Source organism: Aotus nancymaae, unplaced genomic scaffold (genome assembly GCF_030222135.1).
Source record: "Aotus nancymaae isolate 86718 unplaced genomic scaffold, 86718_ANA_hifiasm-v0.15.2.pri h1tg000030l, whole genome shotgun sequence".
NCBI lineage: Eukaryota > Metazoa > Chordata > Mammalia > Primates > Aotidae > Aotus > Aotus nancymaae.
Genome location: NW_026988443.1, coordinates 12,014,848 through 12,039,392, shown reverse-complemented (window position 1 = coordinate 12,039,392; position 24,545 = coordinate 12,014,848). Strand labels below are relative to the sequence as shown.

Below are 24,545 nucleotides of genomic sequence, written 5' to 3'. Positions count from 1 at the left end.
AGTGGGAGCAGCGGGGTCGAGAGGAGAAGAACCACAGGGAGCTCTGTGCCTCTCTGTCCTAGCGAGCAAGAACCCAGGGAATGACAGGACAATGGAAGGGCTCTGGCTGCTGCTTCCTAAGAACCAAGGCAAAGGACTAAATTCTTTCAAAAGGACTGAATGGTCCTGGTGCAGGGTTCATGGACAGAGTGAAAAATGGGCACTGCCTCCTTCCTCGAATGCCTAAGTTGGCTGGCACTGTTTTATTTAAAAAGTCAATTCCAGGTATGTATGGTCCTCAGAGCGGTTTCAGTTCAACAGAATTCCTGTGCTTATCACAAAGCATCTCAATCCATACTCATACTATTGGATGGTCATCATCTACAACCAGAAGATGACCTCTAAAATATCATGAGTTTTTCTAGGACAACAGTGGTATTAAGTAGTGAATACAGTATGCTTATCAAGGCAGAAAAACATTTAGAAAATTTCTCTCAACAAGGAGTGAAAAAAGGATTTGCTAATACCATCAGCCTATCAGGTAATTCGGTTAATATTGAACTCTATCTGCTAAGCAGTGCAGTTCCCTGAAGGTTTACTGTACATGGGACTACTGCCAAAAATGCAAACTGAGATGCCATGATCAGTGTAAAGGACAGATTTCAATTTCCTCAAATCAAATGTGAGTCATTCTATTACCCTATTTGACAGAATTCTCCAGCAGCCTATGGCAAAATATTAACTAGTCCTCTAAATGAAAAAACAAAACTTGCTTTCAGGGTTTGACTTTTACAAGTTTTTGTTCCCTTTTACTCCCCTAGAAGTTCACAAAGGATTTTCCTGGCTGAATCTCCCTTGTGAGCACACCCACCTGCCGGGCATAGGCCATCTCGATGCTATCCAGAGAGCTTCGACCAGGGGGTCCCACATCACTGATGTAGCTTGGCTGTGGATAAATACACATTCAGAATCAGTCAGGGACAGTATTCAGTTATGTGAAGAAATAAAAATCACATAAACATATTCTTGTCTTTAACAGAGCTGTGAAGTCTGTTTCCTAGTTAAGACTTCCTCAAAATGATGATTTTAGGGATTTCAATAACATTCAACTTTTACTGTGAACACATGAGAAGAGAGCAGGCATGGGATTGGATTAACTAAAAAAGAGTGAGGGGCTGGATAAACCCTACCGATATCTCAATGACTGTTTCTGGAAATGTACATCTTTCCAACGTTCTGTTTCAATCTCAAAGCCCCTCTCCACCTCATCTTCCCTTCCCATGTCTTCGTACCAGTGAGGCCATTGTTTTTATCAGTGGGCCTCTTTTTCATCAATCATATTAGGCAGTTCAGGGAACATAGTTTATAGAGTCAAACACCTAATTCAGATATTTCCATACTAGAGTCCACACTAAGATAACAGCTGCTGATTACTTTTCTGTTATCTGAAGATGTGAGACCAGTGTAAGTTGGAGAGTCATTCATTCAGTAAATATTTGCTATGTGCCTGCCACATGCACAGCTGCGCATATATCCATCTCCATAAGAACGAAAACAAGTCAGACTGCAAAGCCTGTCCCCAAAGAACTTACAATCTGAAGAAGAGAGTGAGATAAAAATAGTCATGTATTGCTTAACAATGGGGATAGGTTCTGAGAAATGAATCATTAGGAGATTTTGTCACTGAGTGGAGTTCAGAGTATACTTACATACACTAGGTGGTTTAGCCTACTCCACACCTACATTGTATGCATAGCCTGTTGCTCCTAAGCTACCTACCTATACAACATATTACTATAATGGATACTACAGGCAACTGTAACACAATGTTAAGAGTGAGAGAGAGAGAGAGTGAGTGAGTGTGTGTGTGTGTGTGTGTGTGTGTGTGTGTGTATTTGAGATGGATGTTTGCTCTTCTTGCCCAGGCTGGAGTGTAATGGTGAAATCTTGGCTCACCACAACCTCCACCTCCCAAGTTCAAGTGATTCTCCTGCCTCAGCCTCCTGAGTAGCTGGGATTACAGGCATGTGCCACCATGCCTGGCTAATTTTGTATTTTTAGTAGAGATGCGGTTTCTCCATGTTGGTCAGGCTGGTCTTGAACTCCCGACTTCAGATGATCCGCCGGCCTTGGCCTCCCAAAGTGCTGGGATTATAGCCGTGAACCACTGTACCTGGCCATATGTATATATTTAAACATAACCAAATATAGAAAAGGCATATAAAAATTGGTATAATTTTATGAGGCCAGCCACCATCATATACGCAGTGCATGACTGCATATGAAAAAAGTTTCAGTCTTTTTAAAGAAAGAATATTCATCTTTAGCTAAGCTTATGCCTTCTGTATTAGGTAAATTATGCCTTCAAAATTAGGTAAATTCTTAAGTTTCCACTCATTAGTTTATACTGTAGCACAGCAGAGATCAAATTCTTTAAGCTTATCTCATTTTAAAAAAGCCCAATGTTCTATACACTAAAATCTAAAATAAATCAGTTTAAACTAGGCCTTCTGTGAACCAATGGAAGATAACAGTCAAGCTTCCCAGCACTGTGAAGCTGGTAAAAGGAAGAGCAGAGTGGGCATGCACCAGGAGCAGGGGAGAGAGGGGAGGGCAGGTATCAGAAAGGCAGCTTGAAGCCCTCAGTGCTGGAGAATGAACACTGGATTGTCAAGGACACCTAGTCTCCAAGAGGGCCACTTCACTCTCTGGCTTTGGGGTCTGCAGCAAAGTACTTCCTGAGATTCCCATTAGTCAAATGAAGGGGCTATAGTAGATGATCTTAAGAGGTCCCCTCAGCTCTGATCTCCAGCTATCACTGGTATTAAAAGAGCTTAAAATGTTCACTGATCTTGGTAGATGCTGCTGGCTGGCCCAATGACCCTTTTCAATTCCTACGTCTCACACCTTTACTCTCTGCCACACTTCAAGCTGGCATTTAGAGTTATTAGGTTGGCGCAATCACTTTTGCGCCAACCTAATAAATATTCCCAATAGTGTGCTGTTAAGTGTTTTTTAACAGCTAGTTCTTGGGAAAAGGGACGATGGGTACCACTTGCTGGTTTCTGTGGTTTAAATTCTCCCAACATAGCAGATTTCAAGCATAGGTGATATCAACTAGACTGCAAATTCCTTGAAAATTTAACAACAGGTCCTCATGTGCTGATCCCTATACCCTTTGAATATATATACCACTGAATATACCCTCTTCCAGCTCTACTACAGCAAGGAATGGCACGTCCTAGTTTTAGCCAATGAAATGAAAATACAAGCCTGCTAGTACATTTGGGGACAGCTTCTGCTTTTACTGATTGGAGGATTGAGGTGGAGAGCCTGACATGGCTTTTCAACTCTCTCCCCTTCTTTCCGCCTTGAATGTAAATGTAATGTCTAGAGCTACTGAAGCCATCTTGTGAACCTAAAGTAGGTGAATGTGCTACAGATGGTAGTGTACCAGGACAGAAAGGTGTTGGGTTCCTGACGACACTGCAGAACAACTGAATTAACATCAACACTCTCTACACCTGCACACATCTCAGTAGGTGAGAAATATACACCTCTATCCAAGCTATGAAAGCTCAAGTTTTCCACTACTCACAGCTGAAAGCGTTCCTACCTGTAACACAGATTTATTAAAAAACCACTGGGTTACAATAATAACAACAGCTATTAATGAGCACTTAACTATGTGCCAAGCACTGTTTGAATTTCCATATTATAAACTCCACAATCTTATATAGGTACTTTTATTTATTTATCCATCTTACAGATGAAGACACAAAGGTACACAAGAGAGGTGAAGCAATTTGCCCAAGTACACTTCAGTAGGAAGCAGTGGAGCTGTGGCTTGAATCCACAGTCTGGTACCACACTCTGTACTCCTTGCCATTGCTCTATCCTGCCTGCCAGGGCAGCCTAGGGCAACTTTAAGAACAGTCATTACAGAATAATAGTTGGAAATCCTGGATCCACTACTTATAACAATGTGACCTTGAGCATATTGCTTCCTTTAAGCCTCAGTTTCTTTAGCTGTAAAGTGGGGGTGGTAATGATATCCACCACACAGGATTGGGATGAAGATTAAATAGGGAGAAAAATAGTATTAATACCTAACTCACCACACTGCTGTGAGGAATACGTGGAAGACTTCAACACAGTGCCCAATACATGGTAATAAACGCTAGCTGTTCTCACTTTATAAACAAAAATAAACCACCACAATGAACACAAGAACAAATCCTACGCTGAACAACAACAGATACGGACACCTCAGAAATATGACCTAAAGTATTTTACTTTGTGCAGGCTGAAAGTCTCATTTCATTTTTCTACAATGAACACATATTCCTTGTTTGATGGAAGCCCCCCAGTCAGGGTATTTTATACTTCCAGACTCATTCAGAGTCTTCCCATTAACACTGTACTAAGGACTGTTTTCTAAGACAGCCACCTTTCTAGAACCAAGTTACTAAAAAGCTGAAGATTCCACAGTCTTTTTACAGGACATAGCACTAAACCTGTTAATTCCAGTAACCTAGTCAAGGAGAACAAACAAGAAAATGAAAAGAACTGTACCAAAGCATTTTTGCAAGGACACAGTTGTTGCAGCTAAATATACACGAACAGCCTTGAGAAATATTTTCCAGTGCTAAAAACCTAATTTTAAAAATTATCCATTTAAAAAGTAGTTGGGTTTCTGCCTTCAAATTTCCATTTAAATTAATTTTCCCTAATGCTCTTGTTTTCAAAGGTACCCATCCTTCAGTTGCCCTTGACCAAGCCACTATTTCGCCACACATAAAGTCAATTATCCACAAGAGGATGTGTATATCCACATTCCTGAACACAGGAACCAGCAAATGTTTAGCTGGAATTCCACAGCCAAGGACTGCCTGAGGGCTGGGAAAGCCACCGATCTCTGGGGTTCTTTGCACTGGGGCAGAGCCATAGCAAGGACAAAAGGACAAGATGACAGGAGCAAGGTGCCAGAGACCGAAAGAGCAGGGAAGACGACAGGGTTTCTTCTTTTAGAAGAAAACAAGTGGCTCACCCAGGAGTCTGGAGATAGATATGTGGAATAACAGTAGGCTCTGGGAGCACAAAGTGAGAAAGGTCTTGTCAGAGTAGATGGTGTTCCCAAGACAGCCATTCCAGGACAGGACGGGGATAGAAAGTGGCAGGAGGGAACGGCAAACTTTTATTAAACACCTACTATTGTACAAAGTATATCCAGAGATGCATAAAACTCTTTTCCCAAGGAAAGCACATTCTAGTTAGAAAAAAAAAATGCAGGCCGGGCATGGTGGCGCATGCCTATAATCTCAGCACTTTGGGAGGCCAAGGTGGGCAGACTGCTTGAGTCCAGGAGTTCAAGACCAGCCTGGTTGACATGGCGAAACCCCGTCTATACAAAAACCAAAACCAAAACCAAAACCAAAACCAAAGACTAGCTGGGCAGGGAGAAGTGCACCTGTAGTCCCAGCTATAATACTTGGGTGGCTGAGGTGAGAGGATCATTTGAGTCTGGGAGGCAGAGGTTGCAGTGAGCTGAGACTGCGCCACCACACTCCAAGCTGGATGACAGAGACCCCATCTCAAAGGTGGGTGAAAAAAAGAAAAAAAAGTAATGCAACTAGCACTCCTAGTAAAATAAGTACAGGCTAGTAAGAAAATATGATGATACTGCAGAAGGAAGAATGATTTCTAAGTGAAATGTTTTGGCTTTATGTAAGCAAAATGGAACCACAGTGATTAATTTACAATAGTTAGCTTTATCTGTATGCAAAAGTCCAGTACTACTAGGACAAAACACCAACCAGGGCCCAGAGAGGACTGGGGTCCTAAATGCAACCCAGCTAATAACTGTGTGATCTTATTAACCCAGCTAATGATTGTGTGACCATGGATAAAATGAGAAGAACACTTGTGGCATTCACAGGATGGAACACTATTAGAACTACCAAAAAACGACACACACCTATGTATACTAATCTAGAAGAAGTTGTAAAATATGTTTAAAAACATGTGAAATTATAGGACCTGATATATAAAATGATACTATTTGTGATTGATAATAAATCAAATATCAAATGTGCATGTAACCACCTGGGAGAAACTGGAAGAGTGTGTACCGCTGACAGTTGTGTTTGGGTACGGGATGGGGGAAAGCAGCAGAGTAGGTCTATGTTCCTCTACTGTCAGAAGAGTGCACAAGAGCAGAAAGTTCATGTGTGATACATCATGACAGTAAAATGAAAGGCCTGTTGAGATAGGGTTTTTAAAAAATCTTTTTGGAAGAGCAGCAGAGCACTTTCTATATCTGAACTCCTACTCAAACCCCTAACAGGTGAACTGGGTCCATCCCCAAGGAAACTGCCAGGGAGCCACAAAATACAGCTCAGAATCCTATGGTTTGCAGTTTTCAAATTGTTAGTCCATATTCTACTGTATTTCATTTAATATTCCATCTATTGTAAAACAATGTTATTTTATGTATCACTAAGAAATTTTAAAATGCTGTTAATGACATACTACTGAATTTAAGACAGATCCTGATTTGAGAGATGTGATGCAAAAAAGATGCATGACTGGAACGTGATGGAATATATATTAAGACAGTTATCAAAATTAGAGACTATGTTCAACATATACTGTTCATATATCATAGTGTGGAATGTTACCATCATTATTTATACTTATTAAGCCACAGTTCAGCTTCTCTAGTGAGCCTATTTCTTGCTGAATCATTTCCCAGACAATACATTAAGGGATTACCCACTGATTATGTCTAATACCACAAAGCAGCCACTAGACTACACTCAGGTTTAACTCACCTTTAAATGTGGTTTTAAAAGTTGGCTAATACACATCATAGACTTCCCAAACTGCTCAAATCCCTCATGCTGTCATGCAAGCCTCAACAGGGAAGTTCTTCCCCACACTGAGTAGATGCAAAAACTGGGACTTCAGGATTCGTAGCCAGGGGTCTCATTTTTGCTTCAAAGCACAACAGTTTTATTCATACCACAACTTAAAGAGTTAGTAACAATCTTTCAATTCCTACTTTCCTCTAAAAAGTATACTCTTTTCTTCCAATGATATCCTAAGGAAATTAATTTCCCAAATTGACTGTATGCTACTGAAGCATCATTTCCTTTATAAAAACTTGCCAAGAACAGATATTACCAATGTCTCCTCTGAAGGAACTGGGGGAAACTCCTGTTATTGGAAGGAATGGGGAAAAACATGTTTCAGAAATCACCATATCCTAGTGTATTTTCTGCTCTAAAAAAAATAACTTTGTGCCTCTCTTTATACTTGGATATTTATATATATATATGATACTTCTAGTATCATAAATTAATTTTGCCTGTTTTTGAACTTTATGTAAATGGAGTCATACAATGTCTCATACAAATACTGGACATTTTCCTTCAAGTGTTAAGGTCAGTCAGCTCAAAATGATGTGAAGCTTCCTTCTCAACTAATGATTGTATTCCAAGGACCTTATTCCTGACAATAATGTGTCTGGAAAAGAATGTTTTAGATATCGTCACACTCCTTTAATTATGTCCTCTATTTATATGCAAAGATTTTTTTCATTCCCAGCAATACTTTATAAATCAAGGAAAACACTTAAAAAGGGATTGATCCATATTAGAATGATTAAAGTAAAAATGTGTATCTTACCAAACTAACAATCACAGAGAATGCTAGGATGTCCTGAGTGTGTACGCTGTGCTAAGCACTGGGCCAGGCACTTTACATATTCTGCATTCTTTACAACAACAGTTTTTCAAGAAAGGAATTTCATGGCCAGACACAGTGGCTCACCCCTGTAATCCCAGCACTCTGGGAGGCTGAAGAGAGCAGATCACTTGAGGTCAGGAGTTCGAGACCAGCCTGGCCAACATGGTAAAACCCTATCTCTACTAAAAATACAAAAATTAACCAGGCATGGTGGCATGTACATGTAATCCCAGCTACTCAGGTGGCCTGGGTGACAGAATGAAACTTTTTTTTTTTTTCCTTTAAAAAAAAAGGGGGGGGGGCATTTCATAATGAGGAAGCCCAGGCTTGGGGACCCAAAGCCTACTAAACACCAAAACCTGTCTTATGCCTTTTATATTGTGTAGTCTTTTATAAAGAGGGTAGAGAAAATGTCTGTCCATGTGAAGATATCACCTTTCCATCATTTTGAAGGAAATTATATGGAAAAGGCCTATAAATACACAAGGTTCCACATACACACTGGAATGATTAAATTTAAAAACAGAGATAACATCAAGTGTGGCAAGGATATGGAACAAATGGAATTCTCACATACTGCTGGTAGGAGGGGACGCCAAACCATTTTGGAAAACATTTGGCTGCTGAACACATGCATACCCTTTGGCTCAGCAATTCCCTTCTCAGGTGTACCTAACAGAGATGTGCTCACCAAAACACACAAAAATACTTACAATAGAACTACTTATAAAAGAACTGAAAACTACTCAAATGTTCATCAGTACTAGAATGGATAAACAAATTGCAGTTATACTGTTCAGCCATGAGAATGAATGGCTTAAAAGTACATGCAATTATATATATAAAGGTTACATAAAAGCAGCCAGAAACAAGAGTAGATATTGTATGACTCCATTTATATAAAGTTCAAAAACAGGCAAAATTAATTTATGATACTGGAAGTCAAGACAGTGGTTTCTCTTGTTGGTAGTGGGTGGTGACCAGAAAGGATCACAAAGAGGACTGCTAGGGTGCTGGTAATGTTCTGCTTCCTCAGCTGGGTGTGTTCCATTTGTGATAATTCATAGAGTTGTACACGTTTAAAAATTTTTTTTTTTTTTGTCAGGGCCTCACTGTACACAGGGCTGGGTGTACAGGCTGGAGTACAGTGGTACGATCACAGCTCACTGCACTCTCAACCTTCTGGGCTCAATCGATCTTCCCACCTGAACATCCTGAGTAGCTCAGACTACAGGAGCGTGTGACCACGCCCAGCTAATTAAAAAAATTCTTTTGTAGAAATGGGGTCCCATTTTGTTGCCCACACTGGTCTCAAACTCCTGGACTCACGTGATCCTCCAGCCTCGGCCTCCCAAAATGCTGGAATTATAGGCATAAGCCATTGCACTCAGCCTGAGTTGTATAATTACGATTTGTGCACTTTTCCATATATATGTTATATATCAGGAAAAAAGTTCAAACAACAAACAACAAAATCTGTAAGATTCTAGAAAAGGGCAATTCCTTGGATAATCTGAAGAAAGACCTGTTTGCATCACTTGCCAACATTTACAAACTGTCCACTCTGCCAGGTGTCACAACAGAGAATAGCAAAAGCATAGATAACTCTCTTCCAAGGGGACTCGAGGTCAAGTAAGAAGAGTCTACTAAACAGACTCTTCTATTTTTAAGAGAAGAGCAATCAAAAAAGAACATCTCATTATCAATTTATAATTACTTCCAAATCCCAATACAGAATACAACCCATTAACACCATTTTTAAAAATGAAGTTTATAAAACCATGAGCTGTTCTAGTTATTTGCCCAGATTCACAAAGAATTGAGAAAGAAATATTAGGCTGACCAAGGATATTATACATTTGTTTGTCGTTCCCAAAGACTCTGATTTCAGACTGAAATTTTTAAGAAATATGGGACAGGGTCCTTAATGAGCAATTTCCCAAGACAATAACTTTGGCATTGATTTATTTGGGGGCTAGTTTAACAAACAGACAAACAAAGCAAAACCAAAAACCCCGGAGTTTAAATCAGCAACAAACTAGGAATAGAGGCAGGATGTGCAGTTACCCTTTGCCAACCTACCTATCCTTGACCAAGACTTCAATAGAGTAGGAGTCCAGAAACCAACCATCCTGAGTCTCATCAGCATATATATATATTTTTTGATATGGAGTCTTGCTCTTTCGCCCAGGCTGGAGTGCAATGGCGCGGTCTCGGCTCACTGCAACTTCCTCCTTCCGGGTTAAAGCGATTCTCCTCCCTCAGCCTCCTGAGTAGCTGGAATTACAGGCATGCGCCACCACGCCCAGCTAATTTTTTGTATTTTTAGTAGAGGCGGGGTTTCACCAGGTTGGCCAGGCTGGTCTCCAACTCCTGACCTAGTGACCCGTCCACCCTGACCTTCTAAAGTGCTGGGATTACAGGCGTTGGCCACTGCGCCCAGCCTCACCAGCATATTATATGTCTCACTGAGCCTCAGTTTTCTTATCTCAATGTGCAAAGAGAATCTTAGCTATTCATGAAACAACTTCTGGGGAAAAAGATTTATCAGGAAGCACTGATGATATTATCTAAAAGCATCTAGCACTGTAATTTTTGTAACATAATTTTAAATCTTCATCTTAAATTACATGAAACTACTTTTTAAAAGACAATAGGGAATGGCTATTATGGGTCAGGCGCTTTACATTATCACTAATCTTCCCCAATAATCTCATTTCAATCAGTAAAGACCCTGAAAGTCTGCAGGGTTAATTAACTTGGACAAAGTCTCAGAACTCGTCACTGCTGATTTGGAAAAGCTAGAAAAAAGCCCAGGGCTGTCTTCTCTCAAATGTGTGAAAAAGCTAGAAAAAAGCCCAGGGCGGCTGTCCTCTCTCAACACCAGGTGGTAAATGTGTGGCAAGCCATGGCTCCCTCTAGCACAAGGGCAAAAATCACAGATCAAGGGAGACACTCTTTTTTTGCTGCTCATGGATGTAGCCTCAAAATCCCTCTCAGGAAAGATCTCTGGGATACATTAAGGGAAAAAAGAAAAAAATGTAGAACAGAGCATGCAGCAAGCTAACGTTTGTATAAGAAGGAATAGGGATAATATACAGTCTTGTATACTTGTATAAAGACACTTTGCAGATTTACACAAGAAAGTACGAATAGTGATTACCTATGGGGAAGACAAAGGGAGAAGAGAATAGGGCATTTAGGGACAGGGTGCTTTAATATTTGAATCATCCAACCACAATGCCTATATTCTTAAATTAACCTTTAAAAAGAAGGAAAAAAAATCTCAACTTAGCACTACTGCCAGTCAATTAACACTGGCAATTAAGAAAAGGGTTACTTAACATACCCATTCTAAAACCACACAGTTTCAATATATCCCTAATACATCAGTTAGCATGAAGTTAGCTATGGTCAAATGATTCACTCAACAAATATTTCCTGAGCATCTACAATGTTCCAGAGACTCTTCCAGGCACTGGAGATCAAGGAATAAACAAACAAACATCTTTATCTTCAAAAAGCTTTACATTCTACTGGGAGAAACAGACAATACAGAATATAAAGACATAAAACATACTATGACACATAGGAAGATGTGCCACAAAGAAAAAATACAGCAAGAAAAGGGGATTTGGGAAGTGTTGAATAAGAAGGGGTTGTTTTGGATTTCAGGGCCTTGGAGGGTTTCACTGAGATGGCACTGGGTAAATATATGAAGGAAGTGAGAGAGACTGCCATGCAGTCCTTTGGGGGAAGAGCATTCCTGGCAGAGGCAACAGGAAGCACAGAGGACCAGAGGCAGAAGCAGGCCTGTCAGGTTTGCTCAAGGAACCTGTAAGAAGCCTGTTCGGCTGGTGCAGCAAGAGCAATGGGGAAAGCAGCACAAGATGAGCTTGGAGAGGCAACAAGACCAGGTCATGTAGGGACCCACAGGTCAAAGTGAAGACTTTGGTTTTCATTCCATGTGAGATGAGTGGCACTGAAGGGTGATGAGCAGAGAAGTAATACAATCTAACTTGTCCTTTAATAGTAGTGTTCTGGCTGCTGTGTTGAGAAGAAACTGTAGCAGGGTACAACAGCAAAAGCAGTAAGAACAAGAGTGGTCAGCAGCCTCTAAGATGGCCCCAGTAACTCCCACCTCCTGGTAGTCCAGCCCTTGTAGGAGTATAGACTGGATTTAGTGACCTACTTCTAACCAAGAGAGGTGATGGGATAGTACTTTTAAGGCATGGAAGAATGGTGGTTTCTGTCTTGGGGGCTCTTTAGCTCTCCCTTGGACCCCTTCCTCTTGCTCTAGGGAAGTAAGCTATCGTGCTGTGAGTAGCACAATATGGAGACTCATTTGAAAAGAAACTGACGTCTGCAGCCAAGAGCCAGAGAGGACCTAAAGTTTGCCAACAATCATATGAATGACCTTGTGAGTAGATGCTCCTTGCATCTAGCCTTGAGGTAAGTGCAGCCTCACCCAATACCCTGATTGTGCCTAGAGACCCTGAGCCAGAAATATCAAGTAATAAGCTGCACACTTGTTTTCAACAAACAAGGTTTGGAGTAATCTGTTACATGGCAATAAAAACAACCAGTTAGGAGGCCAGTTCAATAATCCAAGCAAGAGATGATAGTGATTTGCACCAGAGTGTTAAAAGTGGAGGTAGTGAGAAGTTGGATTCTGGGTATATTTTAAGGTAGGGTTAACTGCATTTGTCAATATGTGAAAGAGACTGGGTGTGAGATGGGAAAGATGGAGAGAAGACAAAAGTGAATCTGAGGTTTCTGATCTGAGCAAGTGAAAAACTGGAATTGCCATTTATAAAGACAGGGAACTCTTGTGAGAAGAAAAGCGGGGTAGGGAGGGAGTTGCTATCATGACTCAATTCTGGACATATTTAGCCTGAGATGGCAATAAGACATACAAGCAGAGCCAAGAAGGCAACTAGATAAACGAGTCTAAGGTTCAAGGCTGTAGGCATAAATCTGAAACTCTCTGACATACAGATGGTAGGTATCTAAAGCCCCAAGCGCAGATGAAATCACAGGACAATGAGAGAGAAACTAAAGAGGTCAAGGACTGAGCCCTGGGACGTTCAAACCTACAGAGGTCAGGGAATTTGAAGAAAGCTCAGCAAAAGAGACTGAGCAGAAGCAGGCAGACATGTTGGAGAAAGTCCAGGCAAATATGGCATCCTGGAAGCTAAGTAAAGAAAGTGTTTCAAGGGGAGGACAGTGATCAACTGTGCCAAAAATACTAGTCAAGTAGACAAGCATTCTTTGACTTCATGTTTTTATTAAGAATAGTTTATCTTTTGGATTCAAGCTACCTCGCTTTCTTGAGTAAAGTCAAGGGCGTCTTCTCCTGACGCCAGCAATGTGTGCAGAATTCGCTGTTTCACTTGCTCCCATTCAACCAACATTGACTCTCGATGGTACTCCTCAGCCATGCCAAAGGTCTGTCAGAAAGAAACAGAGAACAGTGACGCTCAGGAAAACAACAACAAAAAATACGGTTTCTTTTTTGTTCTATTTGTAGATGGCGTCTCACCCTGTCACCCAGGCTGGAGTGCAGTGACATGATGTCGGCTCACTGCAACCTCCGCCTCCCAGGTTCAAGTGATTCTTCTGCCTCAGCCTCTCGAGTAGCTGGGACTACAGGCACCTGCGACCACGTCCGGCTCATTTTTGTATTTTTAGTACAGACGGGGTTTCACCATATTGGCCAGGCTTGTCTCAAACTCCTGACCTCACAATCCACCCACCTCGGCCTCCCAAAGTGCTTAGATTAGAGGCGTGAGCCACCACGCCTGGCAAACATGGTTTCTTTTAGAGCCCAACAGAAACATAAAGCTCTCCACACATACCACTTCTCCATAGGTAGAGAAAAAGCAACCTACTTTAAAAATTATCTTTGAATAATTTACTGGCTGGGTGTGGTGGTTCACAACTGTAATCCCAGCATTTTGGGAAGCCAAGGCAGGCTGACTGCTTGAGCCATGTGTTCAGGACCAGCCTAGGCAACATGGTAAAACCCCATCTCTACAAAAAATTAGCTGGGCATGGTGGTGTGCACCTGGGTCCCGGCTACTTGGGAGGCTGGGGTGGGAGGGTCACTTGAGCCCAGGAAGTCGAGGCTGCAGTGAGCTGTGATTGCAACATTGCACTCCAGCCTGGGCGACAGAGCAAGACCTTGTCTTCAAAAAATAAAAATAAATAAATAATAAAATAAAACCAAACAAACAAAAAAACAAAACTTACCGACAACTGTTTGCAACATATCCTATTTCACTGATTTTAAGACATTTTAATAAAACCTTGGTAAAATACGTGTAAACCTTTTTTTTTTTTTTTTGAGATGGAGTTTTGCTCTTGTTGCCCAGGCTGGAGTGCAATGGTGCGGTCTTGGCTCACTGCAACTTCTGCCTCCCAGGTTCAACCGATTCTCCTGCCTCAGCCTCCCAAGTAGCTAGGATTACAGGTGCCCACCACCACGCCTGGCAATTTTTTGGATTTTTAGGAGAGATGGGGTTTCACCGTGTTGGCCAGGCTGGTCTCGAACTCCTGACCTCAAGTGATCTGCCTGCCTCAGTCTCCCAAAGTGCTGGGATTACAGGGGTGAGCCACCACGTGTGGCCAGAAAACAATGTATTAAGTATTGGTGAGGATATACAGAAAATGAAACCCTTGTGCACTGCAGGTAGGAACGTGAAATGGTATAGCCTCTGTGGAAATAGTATGGACGTTCCTCAGAAAATTAAAAGTAAAATTACCATACAGTTCCACTTCTGAGTATATACCCAGAAGAATTGAAAACACGGATATTTGTACACCCATGTTTATAGCATTATTCACAAAAGCCAAGAAGTGGAAGCAACCCAGGTGTCCATCAGTGAATGAATGGATAAACAAAATGTGGTATATACATATAATGGAATCTTTTTCAGCTTTAAAAAGAAAGGAGATTCTGACACTTGCTACAACTCTTAATGACATTATGCTGATTGTCTCTGACTTATTTCACTCACAAAAAGACAAATACTGTATGATTCCATTTATGTGGGGTACCTAGAGTAGTCAAATTCAGAGAAACAGAAAGTAGAGTGGTAGTTGCCACAGCTGCTAAGAGATGGTGGTGATGGTTGCACAACAATGTGAATGTACTTAATACCACTGAACTATATACTTGAAAATGGCCTATGTTTTTTGCTTGTAACCATCCTAATGGGTATAAAATGGTATCTCATAGTGGTTTTATGTTTCCCTAATGACTAGTGATGTTGAGCATCTTTCCATGTGCTTATTAATATAAACATCCTTATAAAAGCTCCGAAATTAGATCATATGTCATAGCAGTGTTTTTTCTTTGTAGCATATAAAATGGTAGATTATTATATCTTAAGATACTATTGATTTCATAAACAGCTAAGATAAGAAAAAGAAAAAGCTTCTCACAGTGTTTTATTATTATTCCTGTATTTTTCTGTTGCCCAGGCTGGAATGCAGTGGCACGATCTCAGCTCACTGCAAACTCCACCTTCTGGGTTCATGCCATCTTCCCACCTCAGCCTTGCAAGTAGGTGGGATTACATGCATGTGCCACCACACCTGGCTAACTTTTGTATTAAGACTTTTAATAGAGACAGGGTTTCACCATTTTGGCCAGGCTGGTCTTGAACTCCTGACCTCAAGTGATCCGACTACCTTGGACTCCCAAAGTGTTGGGATTACAGGCATGTGCGCTCAGCCCCAGTGATTTTATTTTTTAAAGAAACACTAATATTTTCATAGGAGGAAGCAATCCAGTAAAAGAAAAACAGCCTTCTGGGATTAAACTGTCTACCAGTCTATTCAAAGTTACTGAAAAGTCTCTGTCTACTGGAAGCTGCAGGTAGCTGTCAAAATAAAGGCATTCAAAAGTAAAAGAGAAAGAGAAAGGAGTCTGAGGTGAGGGGGTGGGAGAGGGAAGAAGGAAGATGATACACACAAAAAAAATCTGGATTAAAACAACACAGAGAAATACTGAAATATGACCATTCTCAGCCTATTATACTTCAATTAGCAGACCAGGTTTCCCATCAACTTAAGCCTTTTCAAAAAGCCATTTCATTTACAATCAGATTGGCATCTAATTAGGCAGCACTAAGGGAATGAGTATTAGCAATGCCTGCTTTATTACTAGCAACACAGATAATTTATACTGTTAATATTGATATGCATGAGCTTTGGGGAACTGTTAGAAATATGACATACATATAGTCTTCCTATAAATGGGATATTTGGTTTTAGACCAATATTTATTAAAATGTGAAGAAAGGACATCAGACATATATATACACACACAGACGTGATTAGGAAGAAGGCTGGTGCATTGGTGGACTCTTTTCTAATAAATATTCTGCAGACACAGGAGAAATGACAATCATAAATTTTAAAAACAGTCTTCCAACTATTTTTTTTTTCTTTTCACTGAGAGTCAGGCAGAACGGACCACTCCAGTCAGTTAGCCTGCGTTGAAAAATACCCAGAGGAAAACCTTTGTTTCTTGCTCACATCAGTAAACTTAAGCATCAAAGTTATGCATTTTAAATCAAGAGAAGTATGATGGAACATAAAGGTGGGGTGGAAGGGAAGAGATAATTTTCTTAGAAGTTGTCCAGAAAGAATGCACAAGTGGGAGCCACAATTTTGTCCAAAACTTTCCTATGTAGTGGTCAAACCAACTGCTTCCTCAGCCTCTACATTCTCCCAGCAAGGTAAAATGAAGGGCCAGGTGGCATAAGGATCAGGTAGGGTAGAAATAAGGAGGCTGGGGAAGGCTGATACATTAGACAGCCTACCGAGCTACAATACGAAGGGAGCACATCACAAAGTGGAGCAACTCTTTCTTCTTAAAGACAAGACCTCTGGCTCAAGAGTGGCAGAGTAGTAAAGGCAATGAAAGAAAACAGACAATACACCACCCATGGAAACTGCCGAAGAGAACAGTGGAGAGAGACTTCCAGCATCACGTAAGGGTCAGAATGATGACAGTGGGAATTAACCACTCTGTTAATTAGGCTGCTTGCCTGTGTGCCAAGAACTCCTGCTTAGTACTTTTTAAACTATCAGCTTTCTGGGTGCAAATCCTAGAATATATCTGAAAGTATGCTAGGCTACTCACTTAGAAACAGTCTCACAACCTGAAAGAACAGTGCCGTGGTTCTATTTACCATTACTGTGATAAGGAGCTTCAAATAAAAATAAATGGCTCAGGAGGGCAAATTGCTTGACGTCAGGAGTTCGAGACCAGCCTAGCCAACATGGTGAAACCCTGTCTCTACTAAAAATACAAACATTAGCCGGGCATAGTGGTGGGTGCCTGTAATCCCAGCTACTAGGGAGACTGAGGCAGGAGAATCACTTGAACCCTGGAGATGGAGGTTGCAGTGAGCCAAGACTGCACCACTGCACTCCAGCTCGAGTGACAGAGCAAGATCCTGTCTCAAAAAATAAATAAATGGCCCAATAAAAAAATTCTCTTCCCTTGATTGCATCACCCCCAGCTTATCTTAATTACATTAGCAGTAATGGAACATTCAATCTGTGGGCTAATCAGGGATGATCAGCCACCCATCTGTCCCATTCCAACCTATTCCGTTTACGTCCGCATCTGAACCATTGAATTAAGTGCAAGGAAGAAGGCTAACTAGAGGAACTAATGAGAGAGAATCAACAGAACTGTTCACCTAAAAACTAAGAGGAGGGCAGTGAGAGTCTAAGGTGAGGTGGAGGCAAGGACAAAAAGAAAAGAAACCCAGGGGAAAAGAAAAAGGATAAACTGGAAGGATGTGGAGAGATATAAAAATGAAAAGGAAAGCAAAACAAACCACAGGAAGTAACAAAACAGTGGAGAAACTATTATAAATTAAATGTGAATCTTTCAAGTTATTGTTATGGTGTGGAAAATATTTCTCTTTGAACACAGTTAAGAAAAAAAGGCATGGAGAGAATTGGGCAGCTGAATTAAGCAGGTGGGGAGCATTTGAACCCCGTTTTCATGAAGGGAAGAGGGCAATATGCTTTGACTTCACACTCATTTATTACTGCACTGTTGCTGGCTTTTAGAAACACTGCATATGTTCTGATAATGTTGTTCTGTTTTTGCTGGGATGTACCAAATGGGGAAAGACAGGACACAGTTGTGGTTTTATAGCTTGTTTTCGTGGCATTTCAGCAGGACACTGGCAAGTTATTCAAACATGAAATTGTCACCAATATACCAGAAAGTTGCTCACTTTTTGTGTGAAAATGATTCTTGCTCAGTGGCAGTTTCCTGGTGTACAGACAGGTCAAAGGTCTCCCCCTAGGCTGGCTCCCAACACTGGAATGCCTCCCTCACAAACACATATGCACACATTTTGCACTGTGGTATGTCACCTAAATGTTTTGGCTGGCTACACATTTAGTCTCAGTATGGCACAATGTTCAGAGACTGCCAATTCCAGAAACACATTCTGCGGGGCAAATGGATTAATAAAGCTTGGTAGCATTCAACAATCCTAATTTAATTTCACTGGTTCTTTACAGCAGGAGAATCAATGTTGGTGAGTAACTCACTTAACATGTGAACCAAAAAAAGTCCTTTAAAAATATTTCCAGATCTGAATCAAGTGAATTTCTCTGTATCTATGACTAAGTACTATTGCCAACAATATAATTAATGAAATTTTGGGAATTTTATTTATTTTTTGGAGACAGAGTCTTACTCTGTCACCTAGGTTGAAGTGCAGTGGCACGATCTCAACTCACTGCAACCTCCACCTTCCAGGTCCAAGCGATTATCCTGCCTCAGCCTCCTGAGGAGCTGAGACTGTAGGCATGCACCACCATACCCGGCTAATTTTTGTATTTTTAAAGACAGGGTTTCGCTACATTGGCCAGGCTGGTCTCGAACTCCTGACCTCAAGTGATCCACCTGCCTAAGCCTCCCAAATTGCTGGGATTACAGGTGTGAGCCACTGCACATGGCTGGGAATTTTATTTTGATAATTAAACGTATCAGTTATTTAAATAATGACTTCGGAACATTTCCTTATTAATTGGAGCTTGCAAGTCTCCTTGCTGTCCTATTTCACCTCAGTACTACTGAGACATGTTCACCTTCACAGAATATTTTAATAAAGCACACTGAGAAGGTGCATTTTTTCACTTTATTATTTTGGAAGTACACAAATAAATTTCACTTGATAAAAGAATTAAATAAGTAAACAGCAAAACAGAGGTCTCACTTCAACCCTACTCCCTTTGCAGAGAGGACCATTGCTAGTTAATGGAATGTACCCTGCAAGCCTCTTTCCTGGGGAAAGCTGGACTTCTAGAACCAAGGACAACTAACCTTTCTTCTCTCTCACTAAAAATGCCCCAGTGGCCCCAAAATCTTTCACTATAATGGGATGTTATGGAAAGATTTTGATCTTTGGATCCTTGTCAGAAATAAATAGAGATAACTCACATGTTAGTAAACAATCTTGGAGTATCTTGCAGGAATGTTTGTTGCAGAATATTGTTGCACATATAATGGCTCTCTGGCGGACTTATTTACTGTCTTTTCAAGCATGGAGCGAGTTTTATGTGTTTTTTGTTGTTTTTTAAGGAGCTTGGAGAAATTGTTAATATAAAAGGTGGTCCAGTCATATTGTGTAATAAAAGGAAAAGAAGCTAAGGAAAACTGTCAGTGATCACAGCTGCTTTTCTGAACTGCTCATTCAGGAGAAACCAAAATACCATTTATACAATAACAATGAAACAAAGAGTTTTTTGGTCTTTCCATTTTAAGATTAATGTAATAATTAATTCTCCAGTCCAGTGTCTCAGATGCATTTCAGTCACTAAATACATATGGAGTTATATGCATGGTATTCTCAAAAAATAGTTCCTGTAGAACTCTCTCTCTGTAGGAGAGAACTCAGCATGGGACCCAGATTCCATCTTCTAAATCCTATACTTCCCTAACTCCCCTAGTATACACTGCTGCCCTCATCTGCTTTTTGTTTTTGTTTTTGTTTTTGAGACAGGAACTCGCTCCTAATTGTGTTCCCCAGAATGGAATGTAGTGACGTGACTCCAGCTCACTGCAGCCTCCACCTCCCAGGCTCAAGGGATTCTCCCACAGCCAGCCGAGTATCTGGGACCACAGGCATGTGCCACCATGCTTAGCCAATTTTTTGTAGAGATGGTGTCTCACTATGTTGCCTAGGCTGATCTTGAATTCCTGGGCTCAAGTGATCCTCCTGCATCAGCCTCCCAAAGTACTATGATTACAGGTGTGAACCACCAAAGCCCAGCCCTCTTGTCCTCATCAGTATACCTCTATATTCTGGTTAATTTTCTTACCCTCTTCCGGGACTCTTCAATGGCAGACAGCAGGGCATTGTCCTTCTCATTCTTTAGGAAGCCCTATAAATGGGGGAAAATTAGCACAACTTAAAATCAACTTTCCAAAAATCAAAAGTATACTACAGGACAAAAAATAACCACAATGGTATCTGCTACGTTACCCACCTCCACCTCACAAAACTCTCCCAACTTGAAAACACCAAAATAGATGGTTTTTACAGAGGTTTCTTAGTTTCTTCCATTCTGGGAGTATATGATGATTGTTAGAAAGTAAAGTCTCCATGAAACAACAGTGTGGGGTTCTATATCCCGTAAACATGTAAAAAGTAGACAGTCAAGACTGTCCTTCAAAATTCCTAAATGGCTCATATTGTAGATACAGCCTTGGTGATGGAACCAGTCACAATTCCTCTAACTGTTCTTTAGTCTACATTTATCTGTTGGTTTCAATTAATTTCTTCCTAACATTGAGGATGTCATCACTGCCTACTTGTCTGTGTGCTTTTCGTTTGTCAATGTCCAGGAAATCCTAAAAATCCTTTCTTTACACATTTCTTCCAGGGTTTAGCCATGTGCACTTCCTGTTTCAGGTCTGATGATGTCCGCTTGTCGTTTAATATAGGTGGGGTGAAAAGGCAACCTACAAGTCTAGTTTAGTATAAACAGGTTAAATGCTTGCAAAATGCAACTACACAGTAACACAATGGCAAAAGGATAGGCTTTGAAATTTGGCAGTTTCAAATCCTAGTGCCTCCATTTACTAGTAGCAGTACTTTTTAGCCAGGTAGCCCAAACTCCTAAACCTCAGGTTACTCGTTTGTTTAAAAAAAAAAAAAAAAAAAAGATAATGTAATCAAGTTATTGAACCAAGGCTTAATACATGTAGGTCTACTATTGGAATCGATTAGATTTAGATCTGTTGGTGACTTCCATTAATGAAAGAGATGCCCAGGATGGCCTCTTTTCTGCTGTTCATTGTACTTATTTGTTTCAGCTGAGATCCGATAGGAAAAGGGCTAAGACACTGTTCTGACAGCCACAGTTGCAGACAGACAGACAGATACACAGAGTGCACTTCCATGTCAACACCTTGCAAGGGGGCAGTTTCTTTTCCACAGCTTGTGGGGGTGGGGTGCTGGGTAGGAACAAGGAAGATGACCCATCAACTGATATGTAGAAATCAAAGTCTTAGTTGTAATATGAAGAACTCAAGTTACCTTACACATCTAATCCACCTATACGCCAATGCAAGGTACAAGCATGTCAAGCACACTACTGGTGCATTTAATACGTGTCTAAAACGACTTTTTTTTTTTTTTTTTTTTTGAGACAGAGTTTCACTCTTGTTGCCCAGGCTGGAGTACAATGGGGCGATCTTGGCTTTCTGCAACCTCTGCCTCCTGGGTTCAAGCGATTCTCCTGCCTCAGCCTCCCCAGTGGCTGAGATTACAGGCCTGCACCACTATGTCCAGCTAATTTTGTATTTTTTAGTAGAGACAGGGTTTCTCTATGTTTGTCAGGCTGGTCTTGAACTCCCGACCTCAGGTGATCTGCCCACCTCGGCTTCCCAAAGTGCTGGGACTATAGGCGTGAGCCACTGCACCCAGCCTAAAATGACATTTTTTTTTATCATTGAGACAAAGTCTCACTCTGTCACCCAGGCTGGAGTGCAGTAGCACAATCTCGGCTCACTGCCAACTCTGCCTCCTGGGTTCAAGCCATCCTCCTGCCTCAGTCTCCCAAATAGCTGGGATTACAAGTGTGTGCCACCACACCCAGCTAGTTTTTGTATTTTTAGTAGAGATAGCGTTTCATCATGTTGGCCATGATGTTGGCCTGCCAAAGTGCTGGGATTACAGGTATGAGCCACCGCAACCAGCTCTGTGTTTTTGATTTTTTTTTTTTCTTGAGATGGAGTCTCGCTCTGTCACCAGGCTGGAGTGCAGTGCCGTAGTCTTGGCTCACTGCAACCTCCGTCTCCCGGGTTCAAGCGATTCTCCTGCCTCAGCCTCCCAAGCAGCTGGACTACAGGCGTGCGCCATCATGCCCAGCTAATTTTTGTATTTTTAGTAGAGACGGGGTTTCACCATGTTGGCCAGGATGGTCCCAATCTATTAACCTTGTGATCCACCTGCCTTGGCTTCCCAAAGTGCGGGGATTACAGGCGTGAGCCACCGCCCCGGCTGTGTTTTTGCTTTTTAAAGAAACTTTGGGAAAATGTAATACAAAGTAGAATTTGACAAAAGCTTTTAAAATAACAAGCAAAATTAAAACACAATTGTTTTCTTGCATTGGAAACTTACTGTCATGATTAATTAGTTTTTGATCATTTTATAATTTAACAACTGCAATGTTTTAGTATACAGTCATGTGTCACTAAATAACAGGGACACGTTCTGAGAAAGGCATGTACTAAGTGATTTCATCGTTGTGTGAACATCATAGAATATACTTACACAAACCTAGACGGTATAGCGTACCACACCAAGTTATATATGGTCTAACTTGTGGCTTCCAGGCTACCAACCTATACAGCATGTTCCTGTACTAAGTACTACAGGCAACTGTAACACAATGGTAAGTATCTGTGTATCTCAACATAGAAAAAGATACAATAAAAATATGGTATTGTAATCTTATGGGACCACCACTGTGTATTTCGGTCTGTCCTTGACCAAAACATCATTATATGGCACACTACTGTATTCTGTTCAGTCTTTTTAAAAAGGTTGGGGGGGGGGGCGGGTGTTGGGAGGCAGGACACTATTGGCGATATACATTTAAATAAAACATTACTATTACAGATTTCCCAGATTCCTTATGTATTGGCCCATGACTACCCAAAACCTGCTATCACACCCCAACCTGGGCAATGCACTGGGATGGACAAGGGACAATGACTAGCAGGAAGTAGTTCCTTCATAAAGACTCCATGGCCAGATACAGTGGCTGACGCCTGTAATCCCAGCACATTGGGAGGCCAAGGCAGGCGGATCACTTGAGGTCAGGAGTTCGAGACCAGCCTAGCCAACATGGTAAAGCCATTTCTACTAAAAATGCAAAAATTAGCCGGGTGTGGCGGCAGGCACCTGTAATCCCAGCTACTCAGAAGGCTGAGGCAGGAGAATCGCTGGAATGTAGGAGGCAGAGGTTTCACTGAGCTGAGATTGTGCCACTGCACTCCAGCCTGGGCCACAGAGTGAGAATCCATCCCAAAAAATAAAAATTAAAAAAAAAAGTACTCCTCCAGCACAGTCTCTCAGGACACAACATGAAGACTCTCCAAATATGTACACTGATAATTGGGGTGGGAGGTGGGATGGAGAATGGCATCGGTCATTTGTCTAATAATGTAATGACATCAATAAACCAGAGCACATAAAGCTAGGAACCCACATAGTCCCCTCGGAAGGGGGCGGCTTGTTACCACCTGCCTGCTTTTGGCCATCACAGGGGAACCAGACACAAAAAAATGGCAGATTTTAATGGGCCTTGTTTGTACCTTTCACAGCAAATGATTATGTCAAGTCAACAAAACTTTAGTATGAATGCATTTTCATTAGTGGTCTCCAATGTGGCTAAAGCTAAAGAATTTAGTGTCACAGTTTATAAACAAAGCTATGAAACTATTATCATTGACTGATGCTCCCAAACAATAAGTAGGCACAGACTGTACTCTGTGGCACCTTTTTCTGGCTGCTGCTATGCTGCTTGCTGCTGATTGTCTAAAAAAGCTATGTTTGGAGGTAGCGGGGGAGGGGGGATTACCACTGCCTCACAAAGCCTGGTCTAAAATTTTCTTTTTGGTTGGGGAGAGGAGCGGGGCCTGGGTTAAGTCGAATATTCTGTCACATTCCTTCTCTGGGCTTCCTCTGTTTTTCCCAGTCAATGACCAGCCCATTCCATTCTTTTGATGACACCTATGTTCACCTCTCTCTCTCTCTCTCTCTCTCTCTCTCTCTCTCTCTCACACACACACACACACACACACAGACACACACACACACACATCCTACAAATGCAAAGCAATGACCAGACACATTTCTTGAAAAGCAAAATGATAATTACTCTGGTCTTTAAAATATTTACTATAAAGCTACATTTTACAACTCTCAATAAATTAAATGAAGCCTGTGTGTGTGAGAGTCAAACCTCATCCACATATGAACAAAGCCCATTAACCATTACATACTTCAAAAATTGGACTCTCTCTAAGCAGACTGAGCCCACAAAATAGATTTTGAATTTTAATTTTTCATCATTTTTTCCTTTCTAAAATGAAATGCTAAATAGGTTATATATCATATTTTATTTTATTTTAAAAAAAACACACACTAGTGGCCTGTCTTTTCAAAATAATTTTTTAAATAATAATTTATACAGCAGAATAGTGCTGGGATCTGTGTGCCATCTAGTGGTAGTTTCTTTCAAAAGACCCACACCTCAAG

The 24,545-nt window shown here is 41.1% G+C and overlaps 1 protein-coding gene across 4 annotated transcripts in view; it reads right to left on the bottom strand.

The window, feature by feature from the left end:
- The window catches only part of NUP93 (nucleoporin 93), a 134,826-nt gene that overhangs the window by 23,139 nt on the left and 87,142 nt on the right, over nucleotides 1-24,545 (bottom strand). For all 4 annotated transcript variants that reach the window (XM_012447911.3, XM_012447910.2, XM_012447913.2 and 1 more), the window contains 3 exons: nucleotides 20,095-20,157; nucleotides 13,050-13,178; nucleotides 851-925 (listed from right to left, as the gene is read on the bottom strand). In XM_012447911.3, coding sequence (XP_012303334.1) covers nucleotides 851-925; nucleotides 13,050-13,178; nucleotides 20,095-20,157 — 267 coding nt within the window. The remainder of the gene's footprint in view (nucleotides 1-850; nucleotides 926-13,049; nucleotides 13,179-20,094; nucleotides 20,158-24,545) is intronic.